Source organism: Otolemur garnettii, unplaced genomic scaffold, assembly GCF_000181295.1.
Source record: "Otolemur garnettii isolate 467f Iridium unplaced genomic scaffold, OtoGar3 scaffold00096, whole genome shotgun sequence".
Lineage (NCBI taxonomy): Eukaryota > Metazoa > Chordata > Mammalia > Primates > Galagidae > Otolemur > Otolemur garnettii.
Genome location: NW_003852491.1, coordinates 6,939,110 through 6,952,303, shown reverse-complemented (window position 1 = coordinate 6,952,303; position 13,194 = coordinate 6,939,110). Strand labels below are relative to the sequence as shown.

Sequence of the window (13,194 nt, the reverse complement as noted above, 5' to 3'; positions counted from 1 at the left end):
AAAAAAAAAAAAAAGTGTCAGCATTGACCCTTGGAGTCACAGCATTGAATGCCCTATGTCCTTCCTTCTTCCCCACTAGGACATCACCCCTCTGCAAGTGGTCCTACCCAATACTGCCCTCCATCTTAAGGCATTGCTGGATTTTGAGGATAAGAATGGAGACAAGGTGGTGGCAGGAGATGAGTGGCTGTTTGAAGGACCTGGTAAGTTCTTTCTCCATTGGGCCTGAGTCAGGGTCAGGGGTTTCCTGCCTTCCTACCACAGCCCTTATATTTCTAACCTTCTGTCTCCATTTCACCTTCCCTTTCTAGGCACGTATATCCCCCGGAAGGAGGTGGAGGTCGTGGAGATCATTCAGGCCACGATCATCAGACAGAATCAGGCCCTGCGACTAAGGGCCCGCAAAGAATGCTGGGACCGAGATGGCAAGGAGAGGGTGACAGGTACGGGCACCAAGGGCCATTGGTGGTAGGTGGACAGGAGGATCCTTAACTGCAGAGGAAATAGAGGAAGGGGCTGGGGGAGTCACTTGCAGCCAGAGGAGGTACTTTCATGGCCTCTCCCAAAAGCTGATGAAGGCCTCCCACTGCTTCCTCTCCCCGCTACTTTCACACTAGCACTCCCCAGGCCCTGACCCTGTGATCATAATCATTCTGACTGGCTCTTCCCTCCCCCACCTTCACCAAGAGCTGTGGGCAGTGACCAGGTCTTATCTGGTTCTGGCTCAACACAGCAGATGTTCAAATATAATTAACAAATATAGTGTTTATTCTGTGCTAGATATGGTTCAAAATGCTTTGTAAGACGGGTGTGGTGGCTCACACCTGTAATCCCAGCACTTTGGGAGGCTGAGATGGGAGAATAGCTTGAGCCCGGAGTTCAAGTCCGGCTTGGTCAACGTAGCAACATTCCAACTCTACAAAAAAATAAAAAATCAGCCAAATGAAAAATCAACTGCCAGTCCCAGCTACTAGGGATGCTGAGGCAAAAAGGATAATTTGAGCTCACGAGTTTGAGATTGAAATGAACTGTGATTATGCCACTGCATTGTAGCCCTGGTAATAGAGCAAGATCTGTATTTAAAAAAAAGAAAAACATGCTTTGCAAATGATACCTTATATCAGGCGTCCTCAAACTACGGCCTGTGGGCCTCATGCAGCCTGCCTATGACATTTATCCAGCCTGCCAGGTGTTTTTGCTATAGCTGCCTGTCCTGCTTAGCAGCCGACTCGCCCTGGGCCCCGCAGTCTGGCCCTCCAACAGTCTGAGGGACAGTGAACTGGCCCCCTGTTTAAAAAGTTTGAGGACCCCTGCCTTATGTAGTTCTCAAACAACTTTGAGGTATTATTACTCCTTTTTTTTTTTTTTTTGCAGTTTTTGGCCGGGGTCCGGTTTGAACCCACCACCTCTGGTATATGGGGCCAGTGCCCCACTCCTTAGAGGCACAGGCACCACCCCTTTTTTTTTTTTTAAGAGATAGAGTCTCATTTTGTCACCCTCAGTAGAGCGCTGTGGCCCACAACATCCAGCTATTTTTTGTTACAGTTTGACGGGGGCCAGGTTTGAACCTGTCACCCTCAGTATATGGGTCGGGCACTACCTGACCTCACTAAGCCACAGGCACTACCCTACTATTCCCATTTTTATATGACAAAACTGAGGCACAGAACTCTGGTTGCTCGCCCTGGGTGTGTGGCCATACAAGGCAGAGCTGAGACTCACACCCAGACACTCTGGATTTGTGAATAAACCAAAGGAAATCTACAACCGTAATAGGAACTTATGTCCACTTTAGGGAAAGGACAAAAATTGGTCTTTGGAGGTTAGAGAAGACATAGCAAGGTGTTGGCATAACAGCAACTTGAGCATCTTAGAAGGGATTTTTTATTCTCTTTATAAAGGGATTCATTTTCCTCTGGCTTCAGAGGAATGACTGAGTACAAGGAATTCTGTTGGGCCTTCAAGCTTGGGAGCAGTGGCATCTTTTCACTTAAAAAGTCCTGCTGGTCCCTGTTGTCTAAGCATGGGAAGGGGTGGTGGGAAGCAGGCTGGGTGACCTTGAACCCTTACCTCCCATTCTTGTCCTAGGAGAAGAATGGCTGGTCACCTCCGTGGGGGCATATCTCCCAGCAGTGTTTGAGGAGGTTCTGGATTTGGTGGATGCTGTGGTCCTTACAGAAAAGGTTTGTCCCCTGGGGGTATGGGCTATGGGACTTGGTGCTAGGAAACACTCCAGGTGCAGAGAATGACAGCGGATAACATGAGAGTAAAAGACAAATGGTGCTGCTGGCGTCACTAAAAAAGTTAATTCAGAGGTCAGATCACATCAGGAGTATTCCAATCATCTGAAAGCTCAGTAGCTTGGCACCGTAGATCAATAGCTCAGCAGTTAGAGCACTGGCCACATACACCAGGGCTAGCAGGTTCAAACCCGGCCCTGGGCCTGCTAAACAACAGTGACAACTACAATAAAACATAGTGGATGTTGTTGGCGGGTGCCTGTAGTCCCAGCTACTTGGGAGGCAGAGGCAAGAGAATTGCTTAAGCCCAAGAGTTTGAGGTTGCTGTGAGTCACAGCACTCTACCCAGGGCGACAAAGTGAGACCCTGTCTCAAAAAAATAAATAAATAAATAAAAAGTCCTCCTGGATCAATAGAAATTCAGACCTGGGAGCATTTAGTGGCAAAGGGGGTTCACAGATCCCCTGAAGAAGTTGGAGGTAGGTTCCTTAAACACCAAACACCTTTCTCTGCAGACAGCCCTGCACCTCCGTGCTCGGCAGAATTTCCGTGATGCGAGGGGAGTGGCCCGACGCACTGGGGAGGAGTGGCTGGTGACTGTGCAGGATACAGAGGCCCATGTGCCAGATGTCCACGAGGAGATGCTAGGGGTTGTGCCCATCACCACTCTGGGCCCTCGCAACTACTGTGTGATTCTCGACCCTGTCGGACCAGATGGCAAGAACCTGCTGGGGCAAAAGCGTGTAGTCAAGGTGAGCCCCTCCATGCCCCCTGGATGCCTACCTTGGGAGCAAGTGCCCTTCAGTGGCATGTGGCCCTGTCATTCTCTCCCGTCTCTCCTTCCATGCCGGGTACATGTTCTAGGAGCACCCTCTGTCCCTTTGTACTTGTAATACTCTATGCCTCCAACATTATCCTGCATGATTCCTGGGCAGCCTCTGACTTACCCTTCAGATGTCAAGTTCCATGCCCCTTTTGGGAAAGCCACCTGGCCTTCCCCCATGCTGCAAGACGCCGAAACACTCTCTTATGGTCATGCATCACGTAAGGATGGGGATCTGTTCTGAGAGATGATCATTAGGCAATTTTGTCATTGTGCAAAATTGTGTGTAGAGTGTACTTAACACAAACGTAGATGGTCTAGCCTTCTACTTACCTAGGCTAGTTGATATAGCGTGTTGCTTCTAGGCTACACACTGGTACAGCATGTTACTATACTGAGTAGACAATTGGAACACAATGGTATTTGTGTGTCAAAACATTAAAAAGTACAGTAAAAATACCATATTAGTAAGAGCTCCATTATAATTTTGCAGGACTACCATCATCAACTAAAATGTTATATGGTGTGTGATTGTACTTCACATTTTTTTTTAAATTTCAGATTAATATGAGGGTACAAACTATTAGGTTACAATGTTTGCATTTGTTAGGTAAAGTCCCTGTTGTAGTTTTGTCCCACATTCAGGAGGTGTGCCGTATACCCTTTCATTGTGCCTATTAGGTAGAAACACACCAATCCTTCTCCCTTATTCTCTCTCTCCCTCTTCCCTTTCCTCCCCCTTCCTTATTTCACATTTTTTGAGTGGAAACTGTCATCTTTTTTTTTTTTTAATTGAGACAAAGTCTTACTTTGTCACCCTCTGTAGAGCACTGTGGCATCTATAGCTCACAGCAACCTCAAACTCTTGGGCTCAAGTGATTCTTTTGCCTCAGCCTCCCTAGTAGCTGAGACTACAAGCACCTGCCACAACAGCAGGCTATTTTTTTTTTTTTGGTTTAGCAGGCCCTAGCTGGGTTCAGACCCACTAGCCCTGGAGCATGTGGCCAGTGCCCTAACCACTGAGCTACGGGTGCCCAGCCCAATTTTTTTTTTTTTTTTGAAGCAGTCTCTGTTGCCCTGGGTAGAGTGTTGTGGTATCATCATAGCTCACAGCAATCTCAAACTCTTAGGCTTAAGTGAGCCTCTACCTCAGCTCCCCAGTAGTTGGGACTATAGGCACCCGTTACAAAACCTGGCTAGTTTTTTCTTTTTTGTTTTTTGAGATAGAGTCTCACTCAGTTGCCCTGAGTGCCATGGCATCTTAGCTTATAGTAACCTCAAATTCTTGGGCTCAACCGATCCTATTTTTTTTTTTCCTTTTGTTTAACAGACCCAGGCTGGGTTCAAACCCACCAGCCCCAGTGCCTGTGGCTGGCACCCTAACCTCTGAGTTACAGGCATCCACACTCAAGCGATCCTGTTATCTCAGCCTTCTAAGAAGTTGGGACTATAGGTGCCTCCACAACACCTGGCTAGTTTTTCTATTTGCAGAGACAGGGTCTCACTTTGCTTAGGCTGGTCTCGAACTCCTGAGTTCAGGCAGTCTACCTGCCTCAGCCTTCCAAAATGCTAAGATTACAGGCGTAAGCTGCCCAGCCCAGCTCTGGCTTTTTTTTTTTTTTTTTTCTATTTTTAATAGAGAAAAAATAGAGACCTTGCTCAGGCTGGTCTCAAACTCCTGAGCTCAAGCAATCCACTGGCCTTGGCCTCTCAGAGTGTTGGGATTACAGGCGTGAGCCATCCTGCCTATCCCCTTTGTCATCTTTCATGAAACAAATCTCTTGGTTTGCTCTCCTCCCCACTCCCTTCCTAATCCTCTCTCTGAACTACATACATGAGAATACAGGGGTTGGCAAACTTTCTGTTAGAGGCCAAATAGTTGATATTTTAGGCTTTGTGAGTCATACAGTTTCAGTTGAAACTATTCATTGCTGCTGTTGTTTGGTGAGAGCAGCACAGACAATCTGTATACAAAAGAGAGAACTGCTGCATTCCTGGGAAGTTTTATTTGTAAAAACAGGAGGCAAGGCCAGGCCACAGTGACTCAGGCCTATAATCCTAGTACTCTGAGAGTCAGAGGTGGGAGGGGTCGCTTGAGCTCAGGGGTTAGAGACCAGCCTGAGCAAGAGTGAGACCCTGTCTCTACTAAAAATAGAAAACTAGCCAGGTGCTATGGTGGGTGCCTGTAAGTCCCAGCTACTCCAGAGGCTGAGACAAGAGAATGGCTTGAACCCAAGAGTTCGAGCTTGCTATGAGCTAGACTGATGTCATGGCACCCCTAGCCTGGGCAACAGAGTGAGACTGCTTCAAAAAACAACAACAGGCTTGGCGCCTGTGGCTCAAGTGGCTAAGGCGCCAGCCACATACACCTAAGGTGGTGGGTTCGAATCCAGCCCAGGCCCGCCAAACAACAATGACGGCTGCAACCAAAAAATAGCCGGGCGTTGTGGTGGGCGCCTGTGGTCCCAGCTACTTGGGAGGCGGAGGCAGGAGACTCGCTTGAGCCCAGGAGTTGGAGGTTGCTGTGAGCTGTGATGCCATGACACTCTGCCCAGGGGGACAGCTTGAGGCTCTGTCTCAAAAGAAAGAAAAAAACAACAACAACAAACAGGCTTGGTGCCTGTGTCTCAAGCAGCTAAGGCACCAGCCACATACACCTGAGCTGGCAGGTTCGAATCCAGCCCCAGCCTGCCAAACAACAATGATGTCTGCAACCAAAAAATAGCCAGGCATTGTGGCAGGCACCTGTAGTCCCAGCTACTCGGGAGGCGGAGGCAAGAGAATCACTTGAACCCAGGAGTTGGAGGTTGCTGTGAGCTGTGATGTCACCGCATTCTACCCAGGGTGACAGCTTGAGGCTCTGTCTCAAGAAAAACAAAACAAAACAAAACAATAAAAATCCAGGAGGCCAAAAATGTAGAAACAACCCAATTGTCCATCAACTGATAAGTGGGTAAAATGGAATATCACTTAGCTATAAAAAGAAATGAAGTACATATACATGCTCCGGCAGCAGTGAACCTTGAAAACGTTATGCTAAGTGACAGAAGCCAGACATTAAAGACCACATATCATATGATTCCATCTGTATGTAGTGTCTAGTATAGGTAAATTCCTAGAGAAAGAAATAGACTAGTGGTTGGTGGGGAGTGGTAGTAATTTCTACTAGATATAGAATTTCTTTTCAGGGTGATTAAAATATTTTAGGCTTATAAAGTAGGTTGAGGCTGGTGCCTGTGGCTCAAGGAGTAGGGCGCTGGCCTCATATACCAGAGGTGATGGGTTTAAACCTGGCCCGGCCAAAAACTGCAAAAAAACCCCCAAAACAAAGTAGTTATGGTTGGACAACTTAGAATATATTAAAGTAACTGACTTGTATATTTCAAATGGGCAAATTTTATATGTAGATTATGGCTCAATAAAAATACATATTAAAAAGTTGGCAGGGCAGATTTGGTTGTAAAATCAGAGTTTGCCAACCCCTGAATTGTACCATCCCGAGAAAACAAAGCATGGGAGAAATGAAGAATAATAGGTTTTGTTTAGCCACTTAGTTTGTGAGGATCCAGGTCCTGACATTTACAGAATTTTTCATGGAATTGTTTAATCAGAGGAGACTCTGTAGGCATTTCTGTAGAGCCTCAGAATGTCCAAATAATACTTCACACTACCATAATGTGAGAGTGGGGTATGCTTTTTCTTTCTTTTTTTGTTTGAGATGGTCTCACTCTGTCACTCAGGCTGGAGTGAAGTGGTGCAATCATAGCTCACAGCAACCTCAAATTCCTGGGCTCAAGTGTTCCTTCTGCCTCAGCCTCCTGAGTAGATAGGCTAGAGGGTGTGTATAGCTAATTTTTTAAAAAAAATTTTTATAGAGGAAAGGTGCAGTGGCTCACGCCTATAATCCTAGCACTCTGGGAGGCTGAGGCAGGTGGATTGCCTGAGCTCACAGGTTCCAGACCAGCCTGAGCCAGAGTCTCTAAAAATAGCCAGGCATTGTGGCAGACGCCTGTAGTCGCAGCTACTTGGGAGGCTGAGGCAAGAGGATTGCTTGAGCCCAAGAGTTTGGGGTTGCTGTGAGCTATGATGCCATGGTACTCTGCCCAGGGCAACAAAACAAGACTTTTTTTTAAAAAATAGAGACAGAGTGTGTTGCTTTGGCTATGTTGCTCAGGGTGATCTCAGATTCCTAGGTTCAAGTAATCCTCTCACCTTGGCATCCCAAAGTACTGGGATCACAGGCATGAGCCACCACACCCAGCTTGGGGTGTGATTTTGGGCTCCTGCCCTCTACATATGCCAAGATAGCATGGGGGCGGGGAGGTGGCTCAGAGACACATACAACCTCAGATGGCCACTACTCCTAATCCTATGTTTCTCTACTAGGGAGAGAAGTCTTTTTTCCTCCAGCCAGGGGAGAGGCTGGAACGAGGCATCCAAGATGTATATGTGCTGTCAGAGCAGCAGGGACTGCTGCTGAGGGCCCTGCAGGCCCTGGAGCAGGGGGAGGATGAAGAGAAAGTCTCACGCCAGGCTGGGGACCACTGGCTCATCCGTGGGCCCCTGGAGTATGTGCCGTCTGCCAAGGTGGAGGTGGTTGAAGAACGCCAGGCCATCCCTCTGGATGAGAATGAAGGCATCTATGTGCAGGATGTCAAGACTGGAAAGGTAATGGCCAAGGGATGGGCAGTGTCCCTGCTGTGTGGCCACAGTGGCAGCTTCTTCTAGGCAAACAGGGAGATGGTGATGGGGAGAGGTACATGGTAGAGGTTGGAGAGGGCACTTCAGCAGCACAGATGGCAGCATCTGGGTGGGCTGGCTGGTAGGTAGGGGGGCATTTTGTGGAGTATTTGCCATTGCTTTGTCTTAAATATTTAATTTCAAATTTTAGAAACTCCTGCTGAGAAGATGAGCCAAGTTTTAGGATAGTGACTGTGCCTCACTGCAGATCTGGCCCCTAGCATAGAGGTCTGATGAGAGGGCCCTAGGAACAAAAAGAACCTCCTCCCCTATGCCTATATCCTGGTGGAATCTTTCCTTTTGCTACTAAAACATATTAATAAAACATTGACCTTGGGGCAGCGCCTATGGCTCAGTAAGTAGGGCACCAGCCCCATATATCGAGGGTGGCAGGTTCAAACCCAGCCCCAGCCAAACTGAAACAAAAAATAAACGGGCACTCTGGCAGGTGCCTGTAGCTCCAGCTACTTACTTGGGAGGCTGAAGCAAGAGAATTGCCTAAGCCCAAGAGCTGGAGGTTGCTGTGAGAGCTGTGATAGCATGGCACTCTATTGAGGGCAACAAAGTGAGACTCTGTCTCTAAAAAAAATAAATAACTAAAAATAAAAAAAAATTGACCTTGGTTTGACCTAGGGCCACATCTCCAACTTCTTTTCTAAGAATCAAACCTTAGAAGCACAGTTTAGACCCCTAGCAGGGTGTTAGTGTATACTGTAACACATCTAGCAGGTGTTAGTGTATACTGCTTACTTCGTAGGATTGGGTCTATTCCCATGATACCATCCAAGCTATCCTATGAAGGAAGATTCTAGAAGTAATAATGGAGAATTTACTATTATCCCAAGTGCTGTTCTTTGAACTAGATATGTGAAATGTCATTTATTCCTCGAGCCCATGAGATAGCCACTGTCATGTCCATTTGATGGACGAGGAAACTGAAGCCCAAAGCGTGAGATAGCTTGCCCAAGATGACAGAGCTGGGAGATGCCAAACCCAAGACTGAACGAGCCTCATGGCAAAGACCACATTCAGTCTCAATGCTGTGCCTCTCTGGGAAGACCACTAGGTGGGTCTTCCTCCCTTCCACCCTCATTAACAAAGTCTGTCCTTGGCTCAAGGTACGTGCTGTGATCGGAAGTACCTACATGCTGACCCAGGATGAGGTCCTGTGGGAGAAAGAGCTGCCTCTTGGGGTGGAGGAGCTCCTGAACAAGGGGCAGGACCCACTGGCAGACAGGGGCGAGAAGAACACAGCCAAGACCTTTCAGCCCTTGGCTGCCCGGAACAAGACCCGTGTGGTCAATTACCGCGTTCCCCACAATGCCGCCGTGCAGGTGTATGACTACAGAGAGAAGAGAGCTCGGTGAGGGCCGGCCAGGGGTGTGGGGTGCGGTGGTAGAAGATCTTGAAGTGCTTGGCTCTGACCCCTGGCTCTCTCTGCAGCGTGGTCTTTGGGCCTGAGCTGGTGTCACTGGGTCCTGAGGAGCAGTTCACAGTGTTGTCTCTCTCAGCTGGGCGGCCCAAGCGCCCCCACGCCCGCCGAGCGCTTTGCTTGCTGTTGGGGCCTGACTTCTTCACAGATGTCATCACCATCGAGACAGCAGATCACGCCAGGCTGCAGCTGCAGCTCGCCTATAATTGGTAACAAAGGGTGGAGACAGCTGCTGAAGGATTTCTCCAGGAGGTTGGGGGGAGGGTGCAGCCTCCAGGACTGCTGGGCTCATTGAGAGCAGGATGCCTGACCCTGATGCCCCAGTCAAGAGGGAACACAGGAATTCACGCACATCCAGGGAAGGTACAGGATCACCTCCTGGCTACACCGGCTAACCCTCCAGCATGTATTCAGCCAGGTGCTTAACTGCAAGGTTATAAAAAGATCAATGAGGATTGCCTCACCCCCACCCCCACGGTAGTTCATGCCTATAATCCTAGCACTCTGGGAGGCCAAGGCAGAGGAACCCTTGAGCTCAAGAGTTTGAGACTAGCTTGAGCAAGAGTGAGATCCCATCTCTACTAAAAATAGAAAAATTAGCCAGGGCTCAGCACCTGTAGCACAATAGTTACTGTGCCACCAGCCACATAAACCAAGGGTGGTGGGTTTGAACCTGGCCCCGGGCCAGCTAAACAACTGCAACAAAAAAGTAGCCAGGTGGCGGGCGCCTGTAGTCCTAGCTACTTGGGAGGCTGAGGCAAGAGAATCTCTTGAGCCCAAAAGTTTGAGGTTGCTGTAAGCTGTGACGCCTGAGGGCAACATAGTGAGACTGTATCAAAAAATAAAAAAGAAAAATTAGCCAGGTGTGGTGGTGGGTGCCTGTAGTTCCAGCTATTTGGCAGGCTAATGTGGGAGGATCCTTTCAACCTAGGAGTCTGAGGTTGCAGTGAGCTATGGTAATGCCACTGTACTCTAGCGTTTGTCTCAAAAAAAAAAAAAAAAAAGAAAAAAATCAAGGAGACCCAGCTAGTGGGAGGGGATGGTGTGAGGGAGTGGCAAGTCTGCCAGGATCTGCATCCCATCCCCTCTATTTGCAAGCTGTGGACCTGAGCAAGGGACTAGGCACTTTCCTCAGTTTCCCTGTTTGTAAAATAAGGATGGCAGTATTACCTACTTGACAGAGCTGTTAAAAAGATGCAGTGAGAGAGTGGCACCTGTGTCTCAGTGAGTGGGGTGCCAGCCCCATGTAATGAGGGTGGCAGGTTCGAGTCCAGCCCCTGCCAAACTGCAACAAAAAATGGCCAGGCATTATGGCAGGCACCTGTGGTCCCAGCTGTTCGGGAGGCCGAGGCAGGAGAATCACCTAAGCCCAAGAGCTGGAGGTTGCTGTGAGCTGTGATGCCATAGCACTCTACTGAGGGCAACAAAGTGAAGGAAAAAAAAAAAGATGCAGCGAGAGTTAGAACAGTGCCCCCTATGTGGCTAGTGAGAAATGGCAGCTATTAGAATTGGCCAAGTAATCAGCTACCAACCACAGTCTCACACCTCTTGGCTGAGAGGAGCCAGTACCATGATGAAGGCAGATGGGGTGCTGACATAGTCCCAAGCACTACAGCACGATAGTTCAAAGCAGACCCTACAGCTCACTGCCTGGGTTGAGTTTTCTGGCTTGCCACAAATTATGAGATCTTGAGTAAGTTACTTAACCTCCCTAGACCTCTATTTCCACATCTGTAACCTGGGGATAATGTGCATCCCTGTCTCATAGAGTGACTGAGCAGATTAAATGGGAACAGGTGCTAAGTTTCTTGAGAATTTACCAAGCATAAATTAGCATTCTTTGTTGTAAGAGATCCTGCCCAGCCACAGGGGGTGGGCGTTGAAGTCCTCCTCCAAGAGAAAGTTGCTGTTTCCTGAGGGAAACATTTCTGGGCTTCTTTGCTCACAGGCACTTTGAGCTGAGTGACCGGAATGATCCCCAAGAGACGGCCAAGCTCTTCTCAGTGCCTGACTTCGTGGGTGATGCCTGCAAGGCCATTGCATCCCGGGTTCGGGGGGCTGTGGCCTCTGTCACCTTTGATGACTTCCATAAGAACTCAGCCCGCATCATTCGCACTGCTGTCTTTGGCTTTGAGAACTTGGAAGCCAAGGGCCCTGATGGCATGGCCTTGCCCAAGCCCCGGGACCGGGCCATCTTCCCTCAAAACGGGCTAGTGGTCAGCAGCGTGGATGTACAATCAGTGGAGCCTGTGGACCAGAGGACCCGGGATGCTCTGCAGCGCAGTGTCCAGCTGGCCATTGAGATCACCACCAACTCCCAGGAGGCAGCAGCCAAGTGAGTGAGGCCTGGGGGCCTGGCTGCTCACTGTGCCCCCTGAGGCCAGACCTCTCTGAAGTCCCCATCTCAGCCACAGCTAGGACCTAGATAACATGGCATCCCCTCCTGGTCTGCCTACTGTCCTCTTTGCCTCCAGGAATAAGATAAGATGACCCACTTAAGGTGTGAATCAGATGCCACCATGGCTTCTGTGGCTTCTTACCTTGTAACAAAACCCAAACTCCTTTCTGTGGCCTTCTGGGCACCTTTCCAGCCTTCCCCCAGCTGATGTATCCAGCCCCACAATTCCCTTCTGCACAGCTTATTCCCACCTGAAGGCCTTTTGCACTGGCTGTTCCCACTGCCCAGAAAGCTCTTCCCTCTGAACTCCTTCCAAGTCAAGCCCATCCTCTGGCTTAGGCCAAAGGCTTCCTCCTTAGAGAGCCTTTTCCTTTCTTCCAAAACTGAATAACATCTTTGCCCAGTTAGCCATTTTTACCACCTTTAAGCTGCTTGTTGCTGTCTGAAATTGAAGTCCTCCTCACACACTGATTTTCCCCACTGAAAGGCAAGTTGCATGAGAGCCAGGAGCACAGTTGTGCTGGCACTCCTGGGCCTAGAACCACCTCAGTCCTGGGGCACATGCACTGTTCTGGGTCGAGGTGCAGATTGAGTGCCTTCTGAGGGCCAGGGTCTATCCTAGGTATCTGATAGATTTGGGGTCCCTGCCCTTGGTGCTCCTGTTCCCTTTAGCCCCATGCCAGCATCTTCCCCATTTTTCTCCAGGCACGAGGCTCAGAGGCTAGAGCAAGAAGCCCGTGGCCGGCTTGAGAGGCAGAAGATCCTAGACCAATCAGAAGCTGAGAAGGCTCGCAGGGAACTCTTGGAGTTGGAGGCTCTGAGGTAGGGTGAGAACTAGAGGCGGAAAAGGCTGGCAAGGGCTGAGGGTCTTGGGGAAGCAGCTGATGCACCAGTGGGGTGAGTGAGAGAGAGTGCACCCACATAAGAGCTGCTGCTACATGAAGGCTGGGCCAGTGTGGTGGTTTATGCCTATAACCCCAGCACTCTACAACCCAGGCTGAGGCAGTCAAATCGCCTGAGCTCACAAGTTAGAGACCAACCTGAGCTAGAGTGAGACCCCATATCAAAAAAATAGCCAGGTATTGTGGTGGGTGTTTATAGTTCCAGCTATTTGCCATTGTCTATAGTCCCAGCTACTTGGGAGGCTGAGGCAGAGAATTGCTAGGGCATGGTGGCTCATGCCTATAATCCTAGCATTCTGGGAGGCTGAGGCAGGTGGATTGCTTGAGCTCATGAGTTCGAGACCAGCCAGAGCTAAAGTAAGACCCTATCTCTACTAAAAAATAGAAAAACTGAGGCAAGAAGATCACTTGGGCCTGTGTTGGAGGTTGCTGTGAGCTATGACGCTCTACCCAGGGCAATAGCTTAGGACTCTGTATCAAAAAAAAAGAAAGGTGGCTCCTGCGGCCCCATATACCCAGGGTAGAGGGTTCCTACCCAGCCCTGGCCAAACCACAACAAAAAAATGGCTGGGCATTGTGGTGGGCGCCTGTAGTCCCAGCTACTCGGGAGGCTGAGGCAAGAGAATCACCTAAGCCCAAGAGCTGGAGGTTGCTGTGAG

General features: G+C 49.2%; 1 protein-coding gene across 3 annotated transcripts in view; it reads left to right on the top strand.

Annotated features, from left to right (window-relative positions):
• Positions 1 to 13,194, top strand: part of LOC100960802 (major vault protein) — a 38,743-nt gene that overhangs the window by 15,508 nt on the left and 10,041 nt on the right. For all 3 annotated transcript variants that reach the window (XM_023516700.1, XM_023516701.1, XM_023516699.1), the window contains exons 4-12: positions 80 to 203; positions 312 to 443; positions 2,089 to 2,183; positions 2,756 to 2,992; positions 7,450 to 7,731; positions 8,922 to 9,166; positions 9,247 to 9,444; positions 11,184 to 11,570; positions 12,339 to 12,455. In XM_023516700.1, coding sequence (XP_023372468.1) covers positions 80 to 203; positions 312 to 443; positions 2,089 to 2,183; positions 2,756 to 2,992; positions 7,450 to 7,731; positions 8,922 to 9,166; positions 9,247 to 9,444; positions 11,184 to 11,570; positions 12,339 to 12,455 — 1,817 coding nt within the window. The remainder of the gene's footprint in view (positions 1 to 79; positions 204 to 311; positions 444 to 2,088; positions 2,184 to 2,755; positions 2,993 to 7,449; positions 7,732 to 8,921; positions 9,167 to 9,246; positions 9,445 to 11,183; positions 11,571 to 12,338; positions 12,456 to 13,194) is intronic.